General features: G+C 38.8%; 1 protein-coding gene and 1 pseudogene across 4 annotated transcripts in view; one reads left to right on the top strand and one right to left on the bottom strand.

Annotated features, from left to right (window-relative positions):
• FKBP15 (FKBP prolyl isomerase family member 15) overlaps window positions 1–24592 on the top strand; it is a 57774-nt gene that overhangs the window by 11540 nt on the left and 21642 nt on the right. For 3 of the 4 annotated variants that reach the window (XM_060608969.3, XM_060608968.3, XM_060608967.3), the window contains exons 3-14: window positions 4807–4891; window positions 5340–5409; window positions 9412–9486; window positions 9815–9913; window positions 12227–12376; window positions 13148–13216; window positions 14973–15119; window positions 17660–17802; window positions 18302–18359; window positions 20861–20968; window positions 23427–23529; window positions 24014–24120. In XM_060608969.3, coding sequence (XP_060464952.2) covers window positions 4807–4891; window positions 5340–5409; window positions 9412–9486; window positions 9815–9913; window positions 12227–12376; window positions 13148–13216; window positions 14973–15119; window positions 17660–17802; window positions 18302–18359; window positions 20861–20968; window positions 23427–23529; window positions 24014–24120 — 1214 coding nt within the window. Of the gene's footprint in view, window positions 1–4806; window positions 4892–5339; window positions 5410–9411; window positions 9487–9814; window positions 9914–12226; window positions 12377–13147; window positions 13217–14972; window positions 15120–17659; window positions 17803–18301; window positions 18360–20860; window positions 20969–23426; window positions 23530–24013; window positions 24121–24592 lie in introns of those variants that run through there. The other variant, XM_078436566.2, reaches the window with a different exon arrangement.
• On the bottom strand, window positions 12637–12758 carry LOC132663988 (U4 spliceosomal RNA; annotated as a pseudogene).

The following is a 24592-nucleotide window of genomic DNA, read 5'->3' as shown; positions in this document are numbered from 1 at the left end:
GCCCCTCTCCCCACTTGTGCTCTCTCTCTCAAATTAAAAAATAATATGGCACAAAAACAGACACTCAGATCAATGGAACAGAATAGAGAACCCAGAAATGGACCCACAAATGTATGGCCAACTAATCTTTGACAAAGAAGAAAAGAACATCCAATGGAATAAAGACAGTCTTTTCAGCAAGTGGTGCTGGGAAAATTGGACAGCGACTTGCAGAAGAATGCCTGGACCACTTTCTTACACATACACAAAAATAAACTCAAAATGGATGAAAGACCTAAATGTAACGCAGGAAGCCATCAAAATCCTCGAGGAGAAAGCAGGCAAAAACCTCTTTGACCTTGGCCACGGCAACTTCTTACTCAACACGTCTCCAGAGGCAAGGGAAACAAAAGCAAAAATGAACTATTGGGACCTCATCAAAATAAAAAGCTTCTGCATAGCGAAGGAAACAATCAGCACAACTAAAAGGCAACCAATGGAATGGGAGAAGATATCTGCAAACGACATATTAGATAAAGGGTTAGTATCCAAAATCTATAAAGAACTTATCAAACCCGACACGCAAAAAACAAATAATCCAGTGAAGAAATGGGCAAAAGACATGAATAGACACTTCTCCAAAGAAGACATCCAGATGGCCAACCGACACATGAAAAAATGCTCAACATCACTCATCATCAGGGAAATACAAATCAAAACCACAAAGAGATACCTGTCAGAATGGCTAACATTAACAATTCAGGCAACAACAGTTGTTGGCAAGGATGTGGAGAAAAAGGATCTCTTTTGCATTGTTGGTGGGAATGCAAGCTGGTGCAGCCTCTCTGGAAAACAGTATGGAGGTTCCCCAAAAAACTAAAAATAGGACTACCCTTCAGCCCAGCAATTGCACTACTAGGTATTTATTCAAGGGATACAGGTATGCTGTTTTGAAGGGACACATGCACCCCGATGTTTATAGCAGCACTATCAACAATAGCCAAAGTAAGGAAAGAGCCCAAATGTCCATTGATGGATGAATGGATAAAGAAAATGTGTGTGTGTATATATATATATATATATATATATATATACACACACATACACAATGGAGTATTATTCGGCGATCAAAAAGAATGAAATCTTGCCATTTACAACTACGTGGATGGAACTGGAGGGTATTATGCTAAGTGACATTAGTCAGAGAAAGACAAAAATCATATGACTTCACTCATATGAGGACTTTAAGAGACAAAACAGATGAACATAAGGGAAGGGAAACAAAAATATAAAAACAGGGAGGGGGACAAAACAGAAGAGACTCATAAATATGGAGAACAAACAGGGTTTCTGGAGGGGTTGTGGGAGGGGGGATGGGCTAAATGGGTAAGGGGCACTAAGGAATCTACTGAAATCATTGTTGCACTATATGCTAACTAATTTGGTTGTAAATTAAAATAATAAAATTAAAAAAAATTTAAAAATAATAAATAAAAATAAAAGTAGGGATAGAAATAGAATCAGGAAGTCTCAGGAGGGAGCCACCATATTTTTTAACTCTGCAAAAGCAACAGAAGAGGGAGCTCTATGAAGTTAGGAAAGCCACTTGAACCCTATCTCCTTCTAAAAATTGAGAAAAGCAGATTTCACGTTAAAATGAGCAGTAGGAACTTAGCAGAATCCAACTCCGTGTAAAATTATAAGAACAAAGAGAGCAAGAAACAGAATAATATCCCTACAGTGAGAGCTGTAGAGATTCTGTGAGAATGTTTCTCAAAAACTACCACCACCTGTTTAACATTAAGAAAGTAATGTAAGACATGAAATGAGAATTAGAAAATCTCAGAAGTAAGTGACAAGACTCAGGCAAGAATTAGAGACGTAAGAATTATTTCAGAAACGAAGGCTAAACGAGCAGGAACACAAGAATGAATACAAAGAGCAGATCATGCCTGAAGAAACAGAAGGTTAACAGAAGGGCATTTTTAAACAATAAGAAATTTGAGAGATAAAAATGTTCCAAAAGAAAGTGTGATAAATATTAAAGATGGCAAAGAAGATCCAATACGTAGAGTGTGTGTGTGTGTGTGTGTGTGTGTGTGTGTGTACACAGGAAGGAAAAAAGGGGGAAAGAACAGACTTTAAAAACTATAGTTCAAGAAAACTTTACTCAAAAAAAAAAAAAAAAAAAGATTTGAAAGCACATATTAAAAGTCCTTGTCAGTGGGGAATTCAAGAATCTGCAGTACTGGGGCGCCTGGGTGGCGCAGTCGGTTAAGCGTCCGACTTCAGCCAGGTCACGATCTCGCGGTCCGTGAGTTCGAGCCCTGCGTCAGGCTCTGGGCTGATGGCTCGGAGCCTGGAGCCTGTTTCCGATTCTGTGTCTCCCTCTCTCTCTGCCCCTCCCCCATTCATGCTCTGTCTCTCTCTGTCCCAAAAATTAAAAAAAAAAAAAAAAAAAAAAAAAAACGTTGAAAAAAAGAATCTGCAGTACTGATTTCAGAGAGAAGGAAGTGCTGAGCCAATAAGATCCCACGATTGTGAGCACCTGACTTACCTTCTAGCAACTCCGTGAACAACCTTCCCTTTCCAGGGCATTAGACAACCAGAAGAGTATCGTGGGAGAAGCTGAACTAAGCTTCTATCCTGAAGGAGGATGCTAGGCTGACCTTGGGCAGACAGTAATTTTTCTCAGCATTTCACACTTGTCCTAATAACCTGCCTCTGACCTTAGTTACTTTTTTTCTTACAGCTTATCAAGAGAAAAATATTATTGTAGTGTTACATACAACTGGACAGTAGCGGTTGAATTAACAACTATGTTGTAGGTTTTTACAAAATAATAAGGAAAACACGAATAACAGGACAGTAAGCAATCAACGTAAGTGGCAATTCATCTAAACAAAACAAATGACCATTACAAATCTATAGAAAATATTCCATCTCTGCTTCATTGTAATCAATAAATGCAAATGAAAACAACAATGACCTGGTATCTCCCTTTTTCTATTGCCCAGCTTCGTTGGTAAAGATTTAAAAAAACAGCCCCCTCTTGTTAGCAGGGGTGCAAAGCTGGCATATTCGCACTGCTGGTAGGGGTGTAAACTGATGCCGTAAGGCATTTGGGCAGGATGTAACAAACCTTTAAATGTTTTACACTTCTTCACTCCATAATTCCAGTTGTAAGAATTTGTTCTAAGAAAGTAATTAGTGGTACATACAAAAATGTGTTTTCAGGATGATCACCATAGCATTATTTATAATAGAGGAAAATTAGAAACAGTCCAAAGAAATGTCAAATAATAAGACATTCAATAGGTTCTGGTAGAGTCATAACATAGTATTTTATGTAACCAACAAAAAGTATTTTTAGGATTATTTTATATTTGTTTTGGAGAATGCTTTAAAAGAAATACTAATACTAAGTAAGAAAAGGAGATTGTCAAATTGGAGTATTAATTTTGTTTAAAAAAATATAGAAAGAAAGCTGTCTTGAAAAAGGAACTAGGAATAAATACATCAAATTATGAACTTTTATTTTTAACTGGTGAGACTACAGGTCATTTTTATCTTCTTTATCCATTTGCCAAGTTTTGCATATTACAGAGTACATGCACTCTATAATCAGAAAAAAAGATGTGTCAATATTGTTAAAAAACAAAATTCAACTGAATAAATTTTAAAGATCTTCCTGACTTTATTCAGTGATTCATAAAATTGGGCAGCCTCCAATCTAGCAGATAGAAAGGAGCTCTGAGGAGTTGAAGGAAAAGGACTCACAGAGAGAAGGAAGTAGGAACGAGGAAGTTACAGGAGGCAAAAAAGCAAGATCGCTATTGCAGGATTACTTTCCTTTAGTGGGTGGCAGGGGTCTATTATGCAGATTGTCTGACTTGTGCTGAGCTGGGAATTCCTGATTAACTGGTTTAAGATTCTGTTTCAGGGAGAGCCAAAACTATGAGTTAGTCTCCGTTTGGTGCCCTGGGGCTTTAGCATAAGTGACTCCATTTTAAACTTGTCATCTTTTTAACAATACAAAAAGAAAGAAAGAAATCAAGCAAGGATACTTTTGAAAGTAAGTTCTTGGTTTCTTGCCTTTACCAGTGTTCTCCCCACATTCATGTGGTGAGTGTAAATATGCAGTTTTCTCTTAATATATTGTTTTATTTAAAAAAATTTTTTTTAATGTTTATTTTTGAGAGACCGAGCGTGAGCAGAGGAGGGGCAGAGAAAGAGTGAGACACAGAATCTGAAGCAGGCTTCAGGCTCTGACCTGTCAGCACAGAGTCCAACGCGGGGCTTGAACTCACAAACTATGTGATCATGACCTGAGCTGAAGTCAGATGCTTAACCGACTGAGTCACCCAGGCACCCCTAAATATACTGTTTTAAAACACTAATGTGACCCTGTACCCTGCAAAAGTTAAGTAATGGATATGACCTGAGTATCATCATAAATTTTCTACCCCAAAATAAGGGCAGGAGAAATAACTTTATTTATGTTTATTATAGCTGGCCAAATATTGGAGAAAAGGAAGTAGATGGGATAGGACCTTGCTGTGTTTGGAGTGGAGGCAGAGTCCTGGATTCTAGTCCTAGGCTTGCTGCTATCATTGTGTAAGACACTGGGGTGCTTAGGGCCTCAGTGTCCTCATCCCCAGATGAGGTCATAGGGTTGTTTTGCAGATCAGATAAGGCTAATGGTCATGAAAGCACTGTACCACTTAACTGTAAAATGTAAACAAGAATTTTGAAGCCGCTTTAGTGGTTAAAATCAGTTTCAGCAAAGACATGAATGACATCTTTTGTTTTTTTCTTCGTCTTCAGGAAATCCGGCAACACCAAAACCAGCACCCAGTACAACAGGCACTTCCACCGTATTGGTTGCAACTGCAGTCCATGCGTATCGATAGTAAGTAGCTGAGAAGGAGTGCTCTCTGGCGGTGGGGTTAGGTGCCCATCTTTTCTCAATAAGCCTCTGTTCATTGTGAAATAAACTGCAGTTAGGCTGCACAGTCCTTCCACAGGCGAAGTATTAGTAATGCTTTTGAACATTTCAGTTCGAGAATTCGGTATGTAAAACCCTGAAAAGCCGTTATCTTGTATACCTTGTGTACTAGGAAGTGCTTGTACCCTCAACAACTGCCGCCTTAAGTGCTGAAAGAAAGCCACTTCACTGAGATATTATGAATAGATATTTAGAGAGTAAAGAAGTTGTAGAAGAGCTTTAAATTACAAACTGCTCACCTGTGTTGTCTTCTTGAGACTGAATGACTAGATTCCCCACTTCTACATGGCAGAAGAGAAAGCTGAGTTTAAAGAATTACTAGTAATACCTGTTATTTTTCTTGCTTCTCTAGCACAAACGGTCAGTATGTAAAGCAGGGCAAGTTTGGTGCTGCAGTCCTGGGGAACCACACAGCCAGAGAGGTGAGAACTCTTGTGTGTTTTCAGGTGTCCCAGATCATACTGTTGAGCTGGTTTGTACCTACGCTTGCCCAGTGTCTCACGTATCAGAGGATTAGAATGATTGTTTGTTTGTATTGAATGTGAATTTTTAATACAAGGTACATAGTAATAGTTATAGTCCTGTCTTGCTTACTATTGTGCATTAAAACAAAGCAACCATTCAGTCTTTTAAGTTTGACCTTTGTGTTATGGAACTAGCTTAAGACTTTGGAGAGTTTTAGAGTAAACCATTTACTAAGGACAATCCTTTGTTAGGTAATGAACAACACTTAGTGTTCTACTTAGAGCATTCTGTCTTTACACCTGAATTAATGACTGGTGTTTATCCTTTGAAAGTTTGACAATGAGTTGGGTAGTTGATCACACAGAATACTATTGGTTTGGATCAAAAAGAAGATATGGGTAGCAGCCCCGAGACTTGATTTCCTTGTGTGGGTTGTCTCTAGCTTCAAGTTCTGCTCCAGAACATTTTAAACGTTGGTGAGAGCAGCCCAAGAAATTATGGAATTTCAGAGGTCCAGTGAACTAAGGGCCATGCTCCTGAGACACTCAGAGACCTAGATAAGATGGCCTGTTCAGGTAACTAATGTAATAGACAACACTCATTTGTATTAAAAACAAACAAAAAAACCTAACTGGAAATTTGGAAACACACATAAAAATTGTGGGACTAGAATAATGAACCCCCCGAAACCCATTACTAGGTTCTAACAGTTATTAATCTTGTTCCATCGTTTTCTTTTTTTTAATGTTTATTTATTTATCTTGAGAGAGAGAAAGAGCGCATGCTAGGACGGGGCACATGGAGAGAGAGAATACCAAGCAGTCTCCATGGACAGCGTCACAACCATGAGATCATGACCTGAGCAGAAACCAAGAGTCAGACACTCAACTGACTGAGCCACTCAGGCTCCCCTCTTCTTAGTTCATCTTAATTCCAGCCTGTCTTCCTTCTTCTTAGTCTTATTTTGACTACATCTCCAGCATACAATTTTACCTGTAAATACTTTAGTATATATCCCAAGATCTTTTTCCTAACATAGCCATTATTCAATTATCACCTAAAAAAACCCACAATAATTTTTTGATCTCATTCACTACCAGCTAGTGTTCAGATTTACCTGATTCTCTCTCTCTTTTTTTTTTTTAGTTTGTTTTAATCAGGATCTAATAAGGTCCATACATTGCAGTTGGCTACCATGTCCCTTAAATCTTTCATTCTCTCATCCAGAGGTACATAGTGTCTAATTATCCCTAATTTTGTTATGTAGTAGCCATCCATGATTATTATCCAGATGTATTAATTCATTAGGAGTTGCCATTGGATTTTAAAAATCTGGTATTGAGACTCCACCAGCCTTCAGCCCCGATAAGATGCAGTAGGTTATGGCAAGCAGCAATTCCCACTGCAACAATTGTAAAAAAAGCAGGTAAATTGCAAAAATTATATTTTAAAATTCACTGGAGAGCTCTAGAAAAGACGTGGACTAGAGGAACTAAAATTTCAAAGAGGGAAAAGCCGATGAGCCAAGTATTTCCTTCTCTTGGTTCTTTTGCTGATGTGCCTAGGGGTGGACCAAGCATCAGGTATGGCCCAATCAGAGAGACCTCTTGGGGGAAAGAGATACTGGCAGAAGCTAGAGGAGCTCCAAACACAAGATTAGTTTTTCCCCATGGGACATTTGCAGAATTCTGGGGTGGCGTGGAAGTCCAGAGGCTGTGCCAGAAAGGCAGAGGGAAACTTCTGTCATCTTGTGGTGCATAGGAGATAAAGTCCTACTGTAGGGGGAGTACCTGTAATAAGCAGCAAGCAACAACTTTCATCTCAATACATTTGCTAGATTTTGAACTTAAGGGGGAGGAGAACCCAGCTCAGAATGTCTGATGGGCAGAACTTTCAGGACCAAGGAGTCAGAGACCTTTTAGGTTCTTAATCAAAAGTCAGGGAAGATAATGCTTGAGATAGAGACAACCCAGAAGTAGATCAACTCTTGATAAATCTATGAATCTTCCCTAACCAGTTCAGCCTATAATTGGATTGGATTGAGGTGATCAGCCCCTCACTCTATCTGCCTAACATAGGATAAGAAAGTACTTTCTGGTACCAGATTGTATGTGAGCCCCCAAGTTCTTCCCTCCCCTCTGGAATTGAATTGTAATTATTTGCGTAACTATGATTTTGTGTGTATGTGTGTGTGTGTGGGGGGGGTGGTAAATATAAATGAAACAAAATATTTTCAGGAGCACCTGGGTGGCTCAGTCTCAGTTAAGTGTCTGACCCTTGGTTTTGGCTCAGGTCATGAACTCACAGTTTGTGGGTTCCAACCCCGTGTCGGGCTCTGTGCTGAGAGTGTGGAGTCTGCTTGGAATTCTCTCTCTCTCTCTCTCTCTCTCTCTCTCTCTGTCTGCCCCTCCCCTGCTCGCTCTGTCTCTCTCTCTGTGAAAATAAATAAAATTATAAAAATTAAAAAAGAGAGAAAATATTTGCCATTTTAACCATTTTTAAGTGCACAGTTCAATAGCATTAAGTACATTCATGATACTGAGCAGTGTTCACCACTGTCTATTTCCACTTTTTCATTACTCCAAACAAAAAACTCTGTCACCTTTAAACAAACTTCCCATTCTCCCTTCCCATATCCCCTGGTAATCTTTAATCTTTTCCTTTTTTTAATACTTATTTATTTTAAATTTTTTTTTTTTTTTTTAACGTTTATTTATTTTTGAGACAGAGAGAGACAGAGCATGAACGGGGGAGGGGCAGAGAGAGAGGGAGACACAGAATCCGAAACAGGCTCCTGGCTCTGAGCCATCAGCCCAGAGCCTGACGCGGGGCTCGAACTCACGGACCGAGAGATCCTGACCTGAGCCGAAGTCGGACGCTTAACCGACTGAGCCACCCAGGCGCCCCTAATACTTATTTATTTTAAGAGAGAGGGAGGAAGAGGGAGGGGCAGAGAGAGAGAGAGAGAGAGAGAGAGAGAGAGAGAGAATCCCAAGCATGCTCTGTGCTGTCAGTGCAGAGCCTGACGGGCTTGATCTCACAAACTGTGAGATCATGACCTAAGCTTAAACCAAGAGTCGGACACTTAACTGAGCCAACCTGGCATCCCTCTAATTTACATTGTCTCTATGAATTTGTCTATTCTAGATATTTCATATAAGCGGAATCATACAATATTTGTCATTTGTCCTTTTATGTCTGGCTTATTTCAATTAGTGTAATGTTCTCAAGATTTATCCATGTTGTAGCATGTTATCAGAATTTCATGCCTTTTCAGGGCTGGATAATATTCTGTTGTATGTAGGTAACACATTTTGTTTATCCATTCATCAGTTGATCGACATTTTTGGTAGTTTCTCCCTTTCAACTGTCGTGAATAATAGTACAGTAAACATTGGTGATTATCTATTTTCAGCTCTTTGGGGGATGCGCTAAAGGTGAAATTGCTGTGTCTTATGGTGATTCTGTTTAGCTTTTTGAGGAGCTGCCAGACTGTTTCCACAGCAACTGTACTGTTTTACGTTTTCATAAGCAGTATGTGAGGGTTCCAAATTCTCTAATACCTTGCCACTATTTCATTATTTTTCCTTTTTTAAAAATGGCCATTCTAGTTGGTGTGAAGTGGTACTTTTTTGTGGTTTTAATTTGCATCTCCCTAATGACTAATGATGTGGAGCATCTTTCTATGCACCTGTTGACCATTTGTAGATCTCTTGTCACCCCTCATACCAATGGAAACACCGAAAAAATAAAGGCATTGCTAATTACAGTAAAAGAATAAGGCCAAAATGAGAAGCAATTAAAATGGATATAATTTAAAATCGAAGCTTTCAGCAGTCAACTGAGTTTTGAGTTTTATGCCTCTTTGAAGCACAGCCCCTGACATCTTACTGCTGATTTTGTATTGCCTTTTAACTTCCATTCTCTTTTTTTTTCTGCCTATCTTTACTTGAATACAGTATAGGATTCTTCTTTATATCAGTCAACAACAGCCAGTTACTGTTGCCAGGATTCATCTGAACTTTGAGCTCATGGTAAGACTTCCCATGTTGGAATCATTAGCTCCTTTGGGAAGGGTTTATAGGAGAGATTGGTCTGTGCGTACCTGGTAGGAATTAGATCTACTATTTCAGCCCCTGGACGTCTGTGTGGATGTCTTAACAGAGCCTGTCGAAAAAGTCTCTTGCCTGCCTTCTGGGAAATGGACCAAGGGTGGTTGGTGGAGGGCAGGAGGGAAGAAGAAAGTTCCCTATCTCTCTTTGGGTCCACTTCAGTCAAGGCCCTTCTCAATGAGTTTAGGCAGTCAGATGATGCACTGTGCTACCTGTGGTTGGGTTATCCTAGTATCTCTCCTTTCCCCAGGTTCGGCCCAATAACTATAGCACCTTTTATGATGACCAGAGACAAAACTGGTCCATCATGTTTGAGTCGGAAAAGGCTGCTGTGGAGTTCAATAAACAGGTAAATACCATCTTATTCTTATTGTGAAAAGCCAAACACTAGTTTGGATTTCTCTTGATTTAGGAAACTATATGGAAAACTTATAACCTGCTATGTGTTGTTAGTGACAAGCATAAAAAAAAAACAAAACTCTAAATTTGTCACTTGAGCTTGTTGTGGCTCAGAGAAATAATAGGAATGTTTATTGAAATTGCTTGAAAATGTGACTTTCAGAGCAAAAAGGCTTAATGCAAACTTCTTTCAAACATTTTTCACTTTATAAATTATTTTAAGGGATAAATAAAACTATCTTTCAAAAATAGTGTTTCAAAAGAACTTTTATAATGTTATATGATCCTTGTAGAAAATTTAGAAAAGCATTTTTTAAAAAATCACTTGAAATCTTAGTGCCCGAAGGAACCACTATTAATATGTTAGATTTCTTTTTTTCTTAAAAAAAAAATTATTTATGTATTTATTTATAAGGTTTTTTAACATTTTAATTTCTTTTTTAGAGAGTGCAAGTGGGAAGGGGCAGAGAGAGAGGCAGACACAGAATCCGAAGCAGGCTCTCAGCTGTCAGCTGACATGAGCCTGATGTGGGGCTCAAAACCATGAACTGTGAGATCATGACCTGAGCTGAAGTCAGATGCTTAACTGACTGAGCCACCCAGGCGCCCCTTATTTATTTATTTTTAAGTTTATTTATTTATTTTGAGAGAGAGAGCGTGAGGGAGGGAAGGACAGGGAGAGAGGGAATCCCAAGCAGTTTCTGCACTGCCAGCACGGAGCCCAATGCGGGGCTCAAACTCACGAACCATGAGATCATGACCTGAGCTGAAACTAAGTCAGAAGCTTAACAGACTGAGCCACCCAGGCCCCTGTTTCCCTTTTTCTATGGGTAATATATGTAAATGGGCATACTCCTTTAAGAGTTCAATATTTTGCTTATTTTTTTTAACAATGTATAATGCGTTTTTCCCCACCTCATGAAAAATTATTTGGAAATATTGTTGAAAGCTGCATAGTATGAATGTTCTTGAATTTATTTAACCATTCCCTTACTTTTAGACATTTAGGTTGTTTTCAGTCTGACATGATACTGTAGCAAGCATTGTTGTATATAAGTCTGTGTCTTCTTTTTTTTTTCCTGATTGTTTACTTGCGCTAGATTTCTAGATGTGGAAGATTGTGTCAAAGAGTCCAAATATTTTTTGGTTCTATAGACAATTTGGCATACTGCTTTTCAGAGAGATTATAATATTTCACATTCATATCTGTTCTCTCACTATACCTTTGCCAACATTTAGAATCACCTTTTTCTTTTAGTCTGGTTTGCTTGGTAAAAAATGATGTCTCATTGTAATTGATTGCAATTATGAAATCTTGTTTTTTAACTCTATTTATTTATTTTGAGAGAGAGAGAGAGACTGAGTGAGCAGGGAGGGGCAGAGGGAGAGAGAGAGAATCCCAAGCAGGCTCAGCACTAACAGTGCAGAGCCTGATACAAGACTCAAACTCACCAATCATGAGATTATGACCTGAGCCAAGATCAAAAGTCGGATGCTTAATTGACTGAGCCACCCAGGTACCCCATAAAACCTTTCTTTTAAGAAAATGAGTAGCAAATTTTTCATGTGTATCATGTTTAAAAATGACCATAATTATTCATGAAGATGTGTCTGACTCTTTTGTCTAAGATTTGTGCTAAGATAATATGACTAAATCTGTAAGTAGCGAAGATGCAAATTCTGGGAATGCAGCATGATTTTGTAAATGGCCTTTTTTCTAGTTTGTCTTTAGAAATGCCTTTTGAAAGTGTTGTAGAAGCTCTCCTTTCTTCCTAAACACTGAAATAGTAAAATCATCAGAGTAATGCTAGCTAATGCTTTTTGTGTACTTACTATTCTTTGCCAGGCACTGTGCCGAGTGCTGTGTTTGTATTAACTACAGATACTCCAGACACGACTACAGATAGTAACTACAGATACGAATACTGTATTTGTATTAACTAAGTTGTATAACTTAACTGCAGAGTTTTTATCTCCATTTTACAAAATAACCTGTATGAAATAAGGTTCACAGAAGTTAAGTTATTTGGCTGAGGCCATAAGTTAATAAGTGGCAGTTGCCCAGATCTGTACCCAGACAGTCTGACTCCAAAGCCTTACTCTTAAGCACTTCGATTCCTGGCAGGATTACTGACTTCAGAGTGGTTTATTCCTAAACACGTAATCAGTTTTGTTAGTGGACAGCACTGTTTAGAAAAGAGCATTAACGATAATATTTCCTGAGCTCGAACTAAGTTTATGCTGCTTTGATTTCGTCTCACAGGTGTGCATTGCCAAGTGCAATAGCACCCCCTCCCTAGATGCAGTGCTCTGCCAGGACCTCGTTGTAGTGGAGGGCCCTGCTGTAGAAGTTGGAGATTCTTTGGAAGTGGCCTATACCAGCTGGCTCTTTCAGAATCATGTGCTGGGCCAGGTAAGGAAAGGTAGCCTGCAAGTGCTTTTGTAACTGAAATAGCATGAGGGCTCTTCATATGTAAAGCATTACTGCTGTGAGTTGCTGCTCTTGGCAAATAGAAATCTTTCAGGGACCCTGCTCTGACTGCTTTTGGTGTATAGTCATGAAATGCTAATATGTTCAATCTGTTCAGTGCCACCTGGTCTCATCTATTTAGAATGGAAACCAGTTTCCTCCTAAGTATCACTTTTGGTAATGGTTTGTGTGTATGTCTTTGTCCTTCTATACTGGTTTCAAACTTGAATTTATTCTGATGGGATTAGGTCTTAGAACTTGTATTAGCAATAATCACACCTCAGATAAACCTCATTGGCTATGATACTGCCAACTGCACAAAGCTTAAAACTTCTTTTTAGACTTCTTTGTACAATTGTTTCTTTGGTTTTTTTTGTGTAATAGATACTGGAAATAGAATGGACTTTTGTGTTTTAATATCATTACGCTCTCAAAAGCAGTATGATGTGATAGAAAGAACTTTAGACTAAGTCAAAAAAAATGGACATTCAAGTCCCAATTTAGCCATGATGTGGTCCCTTCTTTTTGGGTCTTTTAAGAACTCCACCCCCCCCCCCCCCCCACCTGCCCCTGCCCAGTATATTTGACATTCCTTATTCCAGGAATACTGTGCTGATCTATATTGACTATCACATTATTATTATTATTATTATTATTATTATTACTATTATTTTTGGAAATTGGCTGACCTCATTTACTTTGATCAAATTGCAGGTTTTGGATTCTACTGCTAACAAAGATAAGCTGCTTCGCCTGAAATTAGGATCAGGAAAAGTCATCAAGGTACAGTGTTAACTGTGTTCTTTGTATGACTTTATTAATTGTGGTGGGCTTAATTTAGATTAAATTTGTGAAATTTCTAGCCTGGGTGCATTGAGTCCAGAAAGGTGTGGTGAAAAAGTAGGAAAAAAAAGTTCCACGTGATCTGGAAAACTACATGGGAAAATTTAACCTATGAGAATATATTGAAGATGGGGACATTTTTTTTTTAAGAATTTTTTTTTTTTAATGCTTATTTTGAGAGAGAGAGACAGAGTGCGAGCTGGCGAGGGGCAGAGAGAGGGAGACACAGAATCCAAAGCAGGCTCCAGGCTCCATGCTGTCACCACAGAGCCTATCGCGGGGCTCGAACTCATGAACTGTGAGATCATGACCTGAACGGAAGTCGGATGCTTAACCAACTGAGCCACTCAGGCGAAGATGAAGACATTTCTTTAATTCCTACTGTTTCTTTTTCATTGTGTTATTGTGAGGAAATTATTAAGTCCTTCTTGTAGCCTTATAGGGAGAGAAGTGAAACTGTTTCTTCTAGAACTGTATCATACTGGGTGATTTTTATCTGTCTGAGATGCTTTGAATCAGCATTTTCCAATCGTTGTGAGCAGCTATGATATAGCAGGCAGAACACTGGGATTGGAGTCTGAGGACTTGGGTTCACACTGTGAAGTTTTTCCTTACCAACTGTGCAAGTGTTTTATAAAATTCAGAGTATTTTACAAATGTGGGCTATCGTTGTGTCAGGAATGTAGAGGTGTTACAAAGTACTCATTGGTAAAAGTACTCATTGCCACTCAAGTGACAAAAAGGTTTTTGGTTTTCTTCATAGCTTTGTTTATCACTCCTTTTCTTAGAATCTTTTGGAGACTTTCTTATAGATCATAGGAGTTAAGGCCTGACCTTTAAAGCTAGATAGATCTAGTGTTACATCTTGGCTTAACAATTCACTAACAATTTGATCTTGGGTTAGTTACTTAAGCCTCCCTAAGCCTCAGTTTTCTTATCTGTAAAATGGGGATAATGCGTCTAACCTTATGAGGTTATTTTAGGGATTAAACAACACAGTCCAAGTAAAGCACTTACCAGAGTACTTGGAAAATGTGTTTAATGAATGATAGCTTTTATTTCTCTCTTTTTTAAAATTTATTTATTTTTTACTTTACATCCAAGTTAGTTAGCATATAGTGCAACAATGATTTCAGGAGTAGATTCCTTAATGCCCCTTACCCATTCAGCCCATTCCCCTCCCACAACCCCTCTAGCAACCCTCAGTTTGTTCTCCATATTTATGAGTCTCTTCTATTTTGTCCCCGTCCCTGTTTTTATATTATTTTTGCTTCCTTCATCTCTTTGTATCTTAAAGTCCTCATATGAGTGAAGTCATATATTTGTCTTTCTCTGACTGACTAATTTCGCTTAGCATAATACCCTCTAGTTCCATCCACGTAGTTGCAAATTATTTCTCTTTTAATACCATTCTCTCCTCCAGTTTCTCTCATTATCTAAGATAAGTGTATTTCATCTAGCCCCAAATATGCTGGCTTTTACAAGTGAATAGAAGGAGTATTCTAGATATTCTTATAACCGGTGGCAGTTGGGGGGGTGGGTTGGCAAGGGGAATAGTTGAACTTGATCTCTCTCTAGGATCTTTAGAGGTCCAAATCTGAAAGTGTGGATGAGAGGATCCTAATCCCAGCACTTCATTTTGTCTTATGAGAAGGCTTGTGTCTGATAAGCTTTTCCTCTTGTCTGATTCCTGAAGGCCTGGGAGGATGGGATGCTGGGCATGAAAAAAGGAGGGAAGCGGTTGCTTGTCATCCCTCCAGCCTGTGCTGCCGGCTCTGAAGGGGTAACCGGATGGACTCAGTCGCCAGACTCAATCCTGGTGTACGAGGTGGAGATGAGGCGGGTGAGTGAAATTGTGCTGTTTTGTGTTTGATGAGTCCTTTTTGCCATTAAGTAAAATGAATAAATATGTTTGAAAAACAAGTTCAAAGACTTTTTATTTTATTTTTTATTTTTTAAAGAAATGGTATAGTTGGAAAGAGCTACAGCTTTGGAACCTAAAGACCAAGGTTTATGTCCTTCCTGGTGCTCTGTTGAGTCTAGAAGAGGTAGTGACTGAACAAGTTAGTTCTCTACACTAACTTTTTTACTCTGTCTGTAAAATAGTGGTTCCTATCCAATGTATGTGATTTTTGCCTTAGTATTTCCATGGCTACAAATTTAATTTATTTTGTCTCTATGTTTACATAATAATGCAAAGATATCTGTACATAGATAGAGATACTTAGCTTCCTCTCTCTGTCATGTTGTTTATAATAATAAAAACTGGAAATAACTTAAATATCCATCATTAAGCAACTGGTAAGTTACGGTTTTTCATGGAGTGGACTTTTATGCATTTCTTACAGAATATGCAAAATCTGTTGTTAAGTGAAAAAAGCAAGTTGCAAATTAGTATGGATAGTATGATCTCATATATGCATGTGTATGTAAATATATAAAATATTTATGAACAAACATATAAAAATGTATATACACAGTCATACACATGTACATATGTATGTCTGTATCTATACAGATAGATACATGTATATTGCCCATATCTTCATAGGAAATTTCTGGAATGTTAAAAAAAATGATTAGAAGTGACTTTTTCTGGGGAATGGAAATGGAGTTCAGAAACTTTTCTTTTGTGGGGCGCCTGGGTGGCGCAGTCGGTTAAGCGTCCGACTTCAGCCAGGTCACGATCTCGCGGTCCGTGAGTTCGAGCCCCGCGTCAGGCTCTGGGCTGATGGCTCGGAGCCTGGAGCCTGTTTCCGATTCTGTGTCTCCCTCTCTCTCTGCCCCTCCCCCGTTCATGCTCTGTCTCTCTCTGTCCCAAAAATAAAATAAAAAATGTTGAAAAAAAAAAAAAAAAAAAATTTAAAAAAAAAAAAATAAAAAAAAAAAAGAAACTTTTCTTTTGTACATTCTCCAAAATTTTTATCGTGAATATGTAGAATTTCTACAATAAAATTTGTAACAAATTGTGGTTAAATAAATTAATGCTCCCCTCCAAAAAAAAAAAAAAAAAAGACCTTGTTTGCTTTTACATTGTGTTTGTTAGGTGTGCTAGTGTTTGTGACTATAAAATATAATGTAGAAAATAAAAATTATGATTATCTTCACTGTGGCTGTTCTTTCTGCTGCAACCAATGATATGCTTTTCTTCTCAAGGACTTTCCTAATTGAACACCTTTATCTCTGCTGAGTCATTCCAGCCTTCTTTTACTGATGTGCTTTGAGCTGCCTTTTCCACAGCTTTTATATTCTGAGTTTTCCTTTGACTTTGAGGAAGTCATGATTGGTCTTGGATAACAAACCAGGGCACCTGTGTGGCTTAGTTTGGTTAAGCGTCTGACTTCGGCCCAGGTCATGATCTCACAGTTCGTGATTTCAAGCCCCACGTCGGACTCTGTGCTGACAGCTCGGAGCCTGGTGTCTGCTTTGGATTCTGTGTCTCCCTCTCTCTCTGTCCCTTCCCCGCTCACACTCTGTGTCTGTCTCACTCTGTCTCAAAAATAAATAAACATTTTAAAAAAAAAGCAAACCAATTTGAATCCATTAAGACTGGCATTTTGTAACCATGAGGAAAAAAATACTCTATATTACTAATAATCAATGAATTACAAATTGACATGCTTATTAAATTGACCAGGCTGATACAGAATGATAATACCCAGTGTGATGAGCATCAAGAGAACATTACACACTACTTGTGGAGTAGAGAGAGAGGAGTTCACCCTTTGTGGTGTGAAATGTAGTGGTGTATACCAAAAGCCTTAAAAATGAACATACCTTTTCTCCAACTGTTTAACTTCTGGGAATTTATACTTTGGGAAAGATTATGTGCAAAGATATAGATAAAAAGTCATTCATAGAAGTATTGTTTATGATGTGACAGGGAAATTAGAAATGAACTGGATGTCTAACAACTAGGAATTGGAGAAATAAATTTTGTAGCAACATATTTAAGACTTCGGTTTCCATAGTCTTTTAGAGACTTTTTCTTCTAGATAATAGCAGGTATGGGTATGGCCCTTGAAGTTAGACATACTCTTCAGTAGTTAAAAATGATGTTGTAGATTGGTAATTTAGTAACATGGAAATGTATTACTGAGTGAGCAAAGCAGGTTTCAAAACAATATGGTCCCTTTTTTGTAAAAAATATACAAACACATAGATGTGAAACACTGCACAGACTCTAGCAGTGTTATTGTGTCGTGGTTGGATTACGGATGATGATGATGATGGAGATGATGATTGGCTTATCTACATTTTCTGATTTGCTACAAGGGAACAGGTAATGACTTGTGTAGTGAAGAATAAGTAAAAGAAAGGAGGGCAGAGAAGGCAGGATCTCTTTTTTGTAGCCTGTTCCACCTGTGGTTGATCTCTTCCCAGGTCAAGTTTGCCAGAGATTCTGGCTCTGATGGGCACAGCGTTAGCTCCCGCGATTCCGCCGCCCCTTCTCCCATACCAGGTGCGGACAGCCTCTCTGCTGACCCTGTTGTATCACCACCTACATCGGTGCCTTTCAAATCAGGGTAAGATCCTGAAGTTGTATCATGCTTTTTTATTGTCCATAGAAGCGATCCTTAGAGGGGTTAAGAAATAAGGTATAGTTGCAAACTAAAATAATTTTAAATAATTGGCAAAAAATGAGATGAGGGAAGTGGGGAAAATATTTGCTTGAAGATTTTTCTGACAAAGAATTGATTAATACTCACAGTCTTTTAAACCACTAACTCAGATGTATATGAATACCTGCCAGACCATGGAAGAAAATTGGGTAAAAGGCATAAACATAAAGCACATACTCAAGGGGAAAAAAATGGAAATAATCAAAACAATTTGAATGGAAAATTATTCATTTTCACCAACTTTCAGAGATTGTGCAAACTGAAGAATGATTAAAATTCTCTTTCACAGCAAGTGAATTGACAAATGTTTTCAAAAACAGTTTGCTTATCTAATATGATTGAGACTTAAGATTATGGATTTGGGATTTTTTTTTTTTTATCTTAGCATGTGTGTTACTTTCAGGGAGCCGGCTCTTCGTATCAAATCTAACTCCCTCAATGAACAGCTGACAGTAAATACAGTGAGTATGCAAGTCTGTCTCCCTCACCCCAAGTCTGCTGAAAGGTTTCATGTGCCTAGGGTAGGATAGACAAAAAAAAAAAAAAAGTTCACTATTTTATTAATTTCCCCTTCCTTGGAAATTAGTATAAATTAGCTTGGGCTTCTACAAGGACAGACCTGTGTTCAGATCTTTATTCTGGTAAACTTGTGGCCTTGAGAAAATTATCTAACTTCTAGTCCTCAGCTTCTTCATTATTAAAGTGGATATAATTCTCATAGTTCCTTTAAAGGGTTCTTGTGATCTGTTTGTAAAGCACTAAGCTTAGAGCCTACATAAAGTATGCCTTCACTTTATACTTAAGAGATTTTTATGAAGTTTAAATAAAATAATGTCTGTGGAGGTGTTAGCATTGTGTATGGCATACTGTAAGCGTTCACTTAACATTAGCTCTCGTTATTATCATGATTACTGCTAACAATGTGTGGCTTCACGCTTTCATTGTCTTAGACGAATCCTGCACTAATTCACCAACTAGTTGACTTTGAGGCAGTCACTGGGCCTCTGTGTTTCTCTGACTGCAAGATGAGAAGACTAGCATACGGTTGTAGTAGAATTTGGATTTGAAAGCCTTTGGGAGCATGAACACTGTTCTTGACTGCTGCCCTGCCTGGTCGGTGAAGGCATCTGAGTTTGCCGCATGAGGATGAGATGAAAGCCCTGGGGCCTTCGCCTCCATGCTGGGAAACAAGATAATTGCGTAGAGTGAAACTGATGATTAATTTCTCTCTGGCCCTGGTTTACTTGTTTATAATCAGCCTAAAGCAGGAATTATTAAACAAATAATTGATTTGGTATGTATAACGAGTGATCTCCAGAACCCCAAAACTTGAAGCCAGAGAATTAAGAAAATTGAAAAACAATGATAACCTCAGATCTTCAAACGGTCACGAAAATTATTTAGTGTGGGTTCTCTGGTACTTTCTAGGCAGAGCTATTGTTGTCACCTATTTCTAAGCTTCAGTAACTTCCAGTAGACACTTGGTCTTCAAACTTTTAAAAAATTTTCTTTTGTCTTTTACAGTTGTTTTTTTTTTTTTTTTTTACATTTATTTATTTTTGAGAGAGAGACAGGGCACAAGTGGGGAGGGGCAGAGAATGAAGGAGACAGAATCCGAAGCAGGCTCCAGGCTCTGAGCTGTCAGCACAGAGCCCGACGCGGGGCTCGAACTCACAAACTGTGAGATCATGACCTGAGCCGAAGTCGGACACTCAACTGACTGAGCCACCCAGGCGCCCCAATAGTTTTTTCTTTTTTTTTTTTTTAATTGAGGCAAAACTCACCATCTTCTTCTTTCTTTTTACATTTAAGTTTTTATTTTTTGTTTTGAATAGGTGATTACATTCATATGTTTTGATAATGATCAAAACAATACAAGAAGATATACATTGCGAAGATTCACTCCTGCCCCTAGCCCCATCTACCCCATCCTATCTCCCTCTCCTTTTAGGTAACTGCTTTTATTAGTTTCATATATATTCTTTTAATGTTTTTAATGCAGCTGCAAACAAATAGGAATGTATATTCTATTTTTCCATCCTTTCACAAAAAATGGCATAGTATATGTGTTGTCCTCCATGCTTTTTACATTATGGTATATGTAACAGTATCTTTCCGTGTTAGCATACCGAAAGCTTCCTCGTTCTTTTTTTAATCTCTAGATGGGGCTATGCCACTGTGTGGATATGGTATATCTAGTCCTCTTTTGACGGGCCCGGCTTTCTTTGATTATGTCCCTCTGATCAGTTAAAAAAATGAGAACATGCACCCAATATATATCTGTTTACAAATTGTATAAAGTACTGTCCATCCCTGTAATAAATAAGTTTAATATCTTACGTTTATAACCGCTTAAAATAATCCAAAAATAGAGGTTATGGTCATTTCTTTTTATGCCCAATAGATCATCATATATACCCTCAGGGTATGTACTCTCCACTCTGAAGGCTGCACTTGAACAGATATAGAGGCTTCTAGCACAGGGACTAGTGTGTAGTCAATGCCAAGTCAGAGTTATATGAACCTGAATTTGGAACAAAGAGCTCCTGTTTCCTTCTTTCCCCAAATCTTTTCTGAACATCTATTTGCTGAATTTCTCCCAGGGTTTTCAGAGGGTACTGTCATCTACAATGCCTCTTTCCCTTGATCTGTATATAGTTTTTCACCTGTAAAATGAGAAGAATTACACCTGGTAGGAGACTTGATTGAAATAAGGTAATACATGTGGAACCCCTGTGTTCATTCCAACATACAGGGAATTATTTTTTACTGCTATTATTAATTGTGACCCGTGTGTGCTTTCTTTGGCAAGAAATATTTAATTCTTATTTTGTAGAAGAAATAGTTTCAAATCAACATGGCAGGGGGGCTTACTGAAGGATTTGAGTTAAGAGCCAAAGACATAGGACTAAAGTAGTGAGCCTTGATTATAGTGATTTTTGTGACTCTCTTCTCTTTTTAGAATCCTGATACAGTCAAAGCTAAGTTGATCTCTCGGATGGCTAAAATGGGCCAGCCCATGCTGCCCATCCTTCCACCACAGCTGGATTCCAATGATTCAGAAATTGAGGTATGACCCCCTGTCTCTGTTAGAATGAATAGTGCTAATATTTCTACCTTGTGTCCTTTTGGTTAAAATTATGACTTTTTCTGCCTGTAACCCAGAATCCTGTGGAGAGCTTATATTCAAAACGATGCAGGTTAGTATTGGTACATGTGTTTCCACTGTGATTAGTACTTCCCCTCAGAAATGGAAGCAATCTCATACATCTGCCACAAGAACAGGCAAGTTTTAAGTAGTCAGTTTAGCCTTCTTCTAGAATCTCTATTGTCAGTAAAAACCACGCTTGAGGCAGCATGGTGCCCAAACCATGAAAGATGCTCAATTCATATTGGTTGATTGAATGTCGAGATTCTCTTCGGACATGTTGGTGTTCCCACTGACATTACCTTTTGCTGAGGATCGCACTGTTTTGTCTTTTGGCTTTGTGTATGGTGTGGTTGTTTTGAAGTTAAAAAAATTTTTTTTAATTTTTTTATTTATTGCTTTTGAGAAAGTGAGCAGGGAAGGAGCAGAGGCGGGGTGGGGTGGGGGTGGGGGGTGGGTTGGAGGATCCGAAGTGGGCTCTGTGCTGACAGCAGAGATCATGACCTGGGCCAAGACCGGACGCTTAACCAATTGAGCCACCCAGGCACCCCTGAATTTCAAGAATTTTATTGCAATGAATTGTATCAGTTTTTTCCCTATGTCTTTTGCTTTTGAGATTATGCTTTGACATTATGTTTTGACATTATGTTTAGAAAGCTTTCTCACTTTCAGATATTATAAATATCACATGTGTTTTCTAAAAGTATTATTTCATATTTTGATCTAAAATTTTTATCCACCTGGAATTTGGTGTATGATATGAAAGTAGCTTAGTTCTAATTTAGCTCTTTTCCTGTTGGTCAGGTCCTTATTGAATAATATCATCCTCTCTCAGTTGAACTGAAACACATAACAGATTGATTTTTAGGATTCTTTGACTTTGATATAAAACAAAGCAAAGGTGATGCTCTTGAAAAAATTTTCCAAAATAGGCTTTATTTTTCATCATTTTGTTTTATTTCTTCCTGGCAAAGCTCTAAGTAGTTTTGAAGTTCAAAATTTTTTAAGAGTTCTTTTTTTTTTTTTTTTTTTTTTTTTAATTTTTTTTTTTTTTTTTTTTTTTTCAACGTTTATTTATTTTTGGGACAGAGAGAGACAGAGCATGAACGGGGGAGGGACAGAGAGAGAGGGAGACACAGAATCGGAAACAGGCTCCAGGCTCTGAGCCATCAGCCCAGAGCCTGACGCGGGGCTCGAACTCACGGACCGTGAGATCGTGACCTGGCTGAAGTCGGACGCTTAACCGACTGCGCCACCCAGGCGCCCCTTTTTTTTTTTTTTTAAGTTTCTTTCTTTATTTTTGAGAAAGAAGGCACACAGGAGGGGCAGAGAGAGTATCTCAAGCAGGCTCCATGCTGTCAGCACAGAGCCCCACATGAGGCTCAAACTCATGAACTATGAGATCATGACCTGAGCCGAAATTAAGGGTTTGTTGCTTAACCAACTGAACAACCCTGGTGCCCCAGGCTCTCAGTAGATTTAATGTTTTAAAGGAGGATAGGATTTCTGGGGCCTCTTGTTATAGGTACTCACTGTAAATAATATAATTAACATAAATAAATAAAGCATTGTTTTCTTCAAAGGCAACTCAGTGTTCTGTTAGCTCTATTTTTTAAATTCCTTTCATTCTGTTGTTAGACATTTAGGTGGATTAGAGCTGCAGTGATGTGAAACTGTCATACTTTTCCAGAAATGCATAATACATTTTTGAGAATATGAGGGGACAAGGGGAAGTTCTAAAGTAAAAGAATGTCAAAGAGATTTCACCCTTCGAACTGTAAGATAGCAGATCACAGTCACCATATTTTGTGCCCCAAGTTTGTCTTTTCCTTGTACGAATTGGGCAAATGTTCAGAAGATAATTTTGTTTAGAATTATAGTAGAGACCAACATTGCTTTGATTTTTATGAAAAGAAAGAATGGGGGAAAACACTCTAAAAAGAGACTCAGTGAACCCAATCTGTCTGATTTTAAGTGAGTACCTTGAGGTCTGTGGGGATTATTTGGCAGAAGAGGAGAGGCTATACTGTTCCCCGGGTTTCCTTGCAAGAGAACCCTGTTCTCTGGGAACACACTAGGTCAATTTTAAGGTAACTGCTCGCTTGGAAAATGATACATTCTGGAGAGCGGTCACTACAGCTGCTTTAGTCCCTAAAATATCAACAACTTAGAATGTTTGAAGAAATTAACTCTATTTAATTATTTGGTATGATTTATAGGGGGAAGGGATCTCCCACAGCCCACACCCTAAACTCTTGCCTTTCCTTCCTCTTCTTTGCCTAAAAACACTGGGGGTAAGCAGGTTTAGGGTAGACAATCAGCCTCAGTCTTCATTTAAGGACCCAATACATAGTAACCAAAATGTTTGTTCCTGTTTCAGGAAGTGAACACTGTGCAAGGAGCTGGACAGCCGGTGGCAACTCCATCCATGCAGCCCTCTCTCCAGCCAGCGCATCCCGTGCTACCGCAGATGACCTCACAAGGTAAGGAACCTCTCTGGCTCTGTGGCCTTGAATTAAGTCAGCACCAGAGTTATCATCCCTGTTCCTTACGTTGTTAGGCTGCATTGTTTTAGTATTGAGAACCGGATTAGAGTGTAAAACTTGTCAGTTTGTCCCTGGGTGGGGCGCTTTCAGCCCTGGAGATGGATTTGGTCTGCCTGCTGTGTCTCCTGCTGTGGGATATTGCCAGTTTCGGAAGTGTGCACTCAGCTAAGGAGACACCCCCCTGCATGCAATTCTGTACTTCCCATCAGCTGATGGGACCATAGGTCTGAGTCACATGTGCCCGAGACCCCCAGGTTCCTTGTGCCAGCCCGTTGCTGAGATTCCAGTAGAGTTGGTTTCAGGAGAGTAGATGAGGACAGTGGTCAAGTCCGGAGTGTGTTGTAGCATGTAAAGTTCTAGGCCAGACTTCTGCCAAGGAGGGCAAGATGGATAATGGTGAAAACTTTTTGCTTTATCTTAGCACCTCAGCCATCTGTTTCTGGACTCCAGGCACCCTCTGCTGCCTTAATGCAAGTGGCATCTCTCGATTCCCACTCAGCTGTGTCTGGAAATGCCCAGTCCTTTCAGGTAACAAGGTTTTTAAACCACATCAGTTATAAGCTGTAACTTACTAGGTTCTTGTCAGTGTCTTTTCACCTTCCTGCACAGATTGTACTGTAGCGATTCCCCACATCAGAATTTATCACTCTCCCCCTTCCTGAACCGCCACTATCTTATCTCTAAACCAGACAAAGGATCACCTACCTTACAGCTTGTTGTAAAGCAGAAATGTGAGAACAGGCAAAGCACCCGGTACAAGGCCTGGCACATGGTAAAGGCCCAGTCAGTGTTTGTTTTCTTTCCTTTGCACATGTCTCCTTGAAGGGTGTATTCAAGTCCTCTGTGTTCTTTTCTATCTAGCAGCTGATAGGCTAACATTTTGCATTGTACTTAGCAGAACTGTTGTAGGTTGAGGGTGGAGTTATGGAGACTCTTTCTCTAGTTATCTTCCAAAAGAGATCTCCTAAAGTAAGTTTTATTCTGTTTCACAGAAGGCAGT

Source organism: Panthera onca, chromosome D4, assembly GCF_046562875.1.
Source record: "Panthera onca isolate mPanOnc1 chromosome D4, mPanOnc1 haplotype 2, whole genome shotgun sequence".
Taxonomy (NCBI): Eukaryota; Metazoa; Chordata; class Mammalia; order Carnivora; family Felidae; genus Panthera; species Panthera onca.
This window is presented reverse-complemented; position numbering and strand designations above follow the sequence as displayed.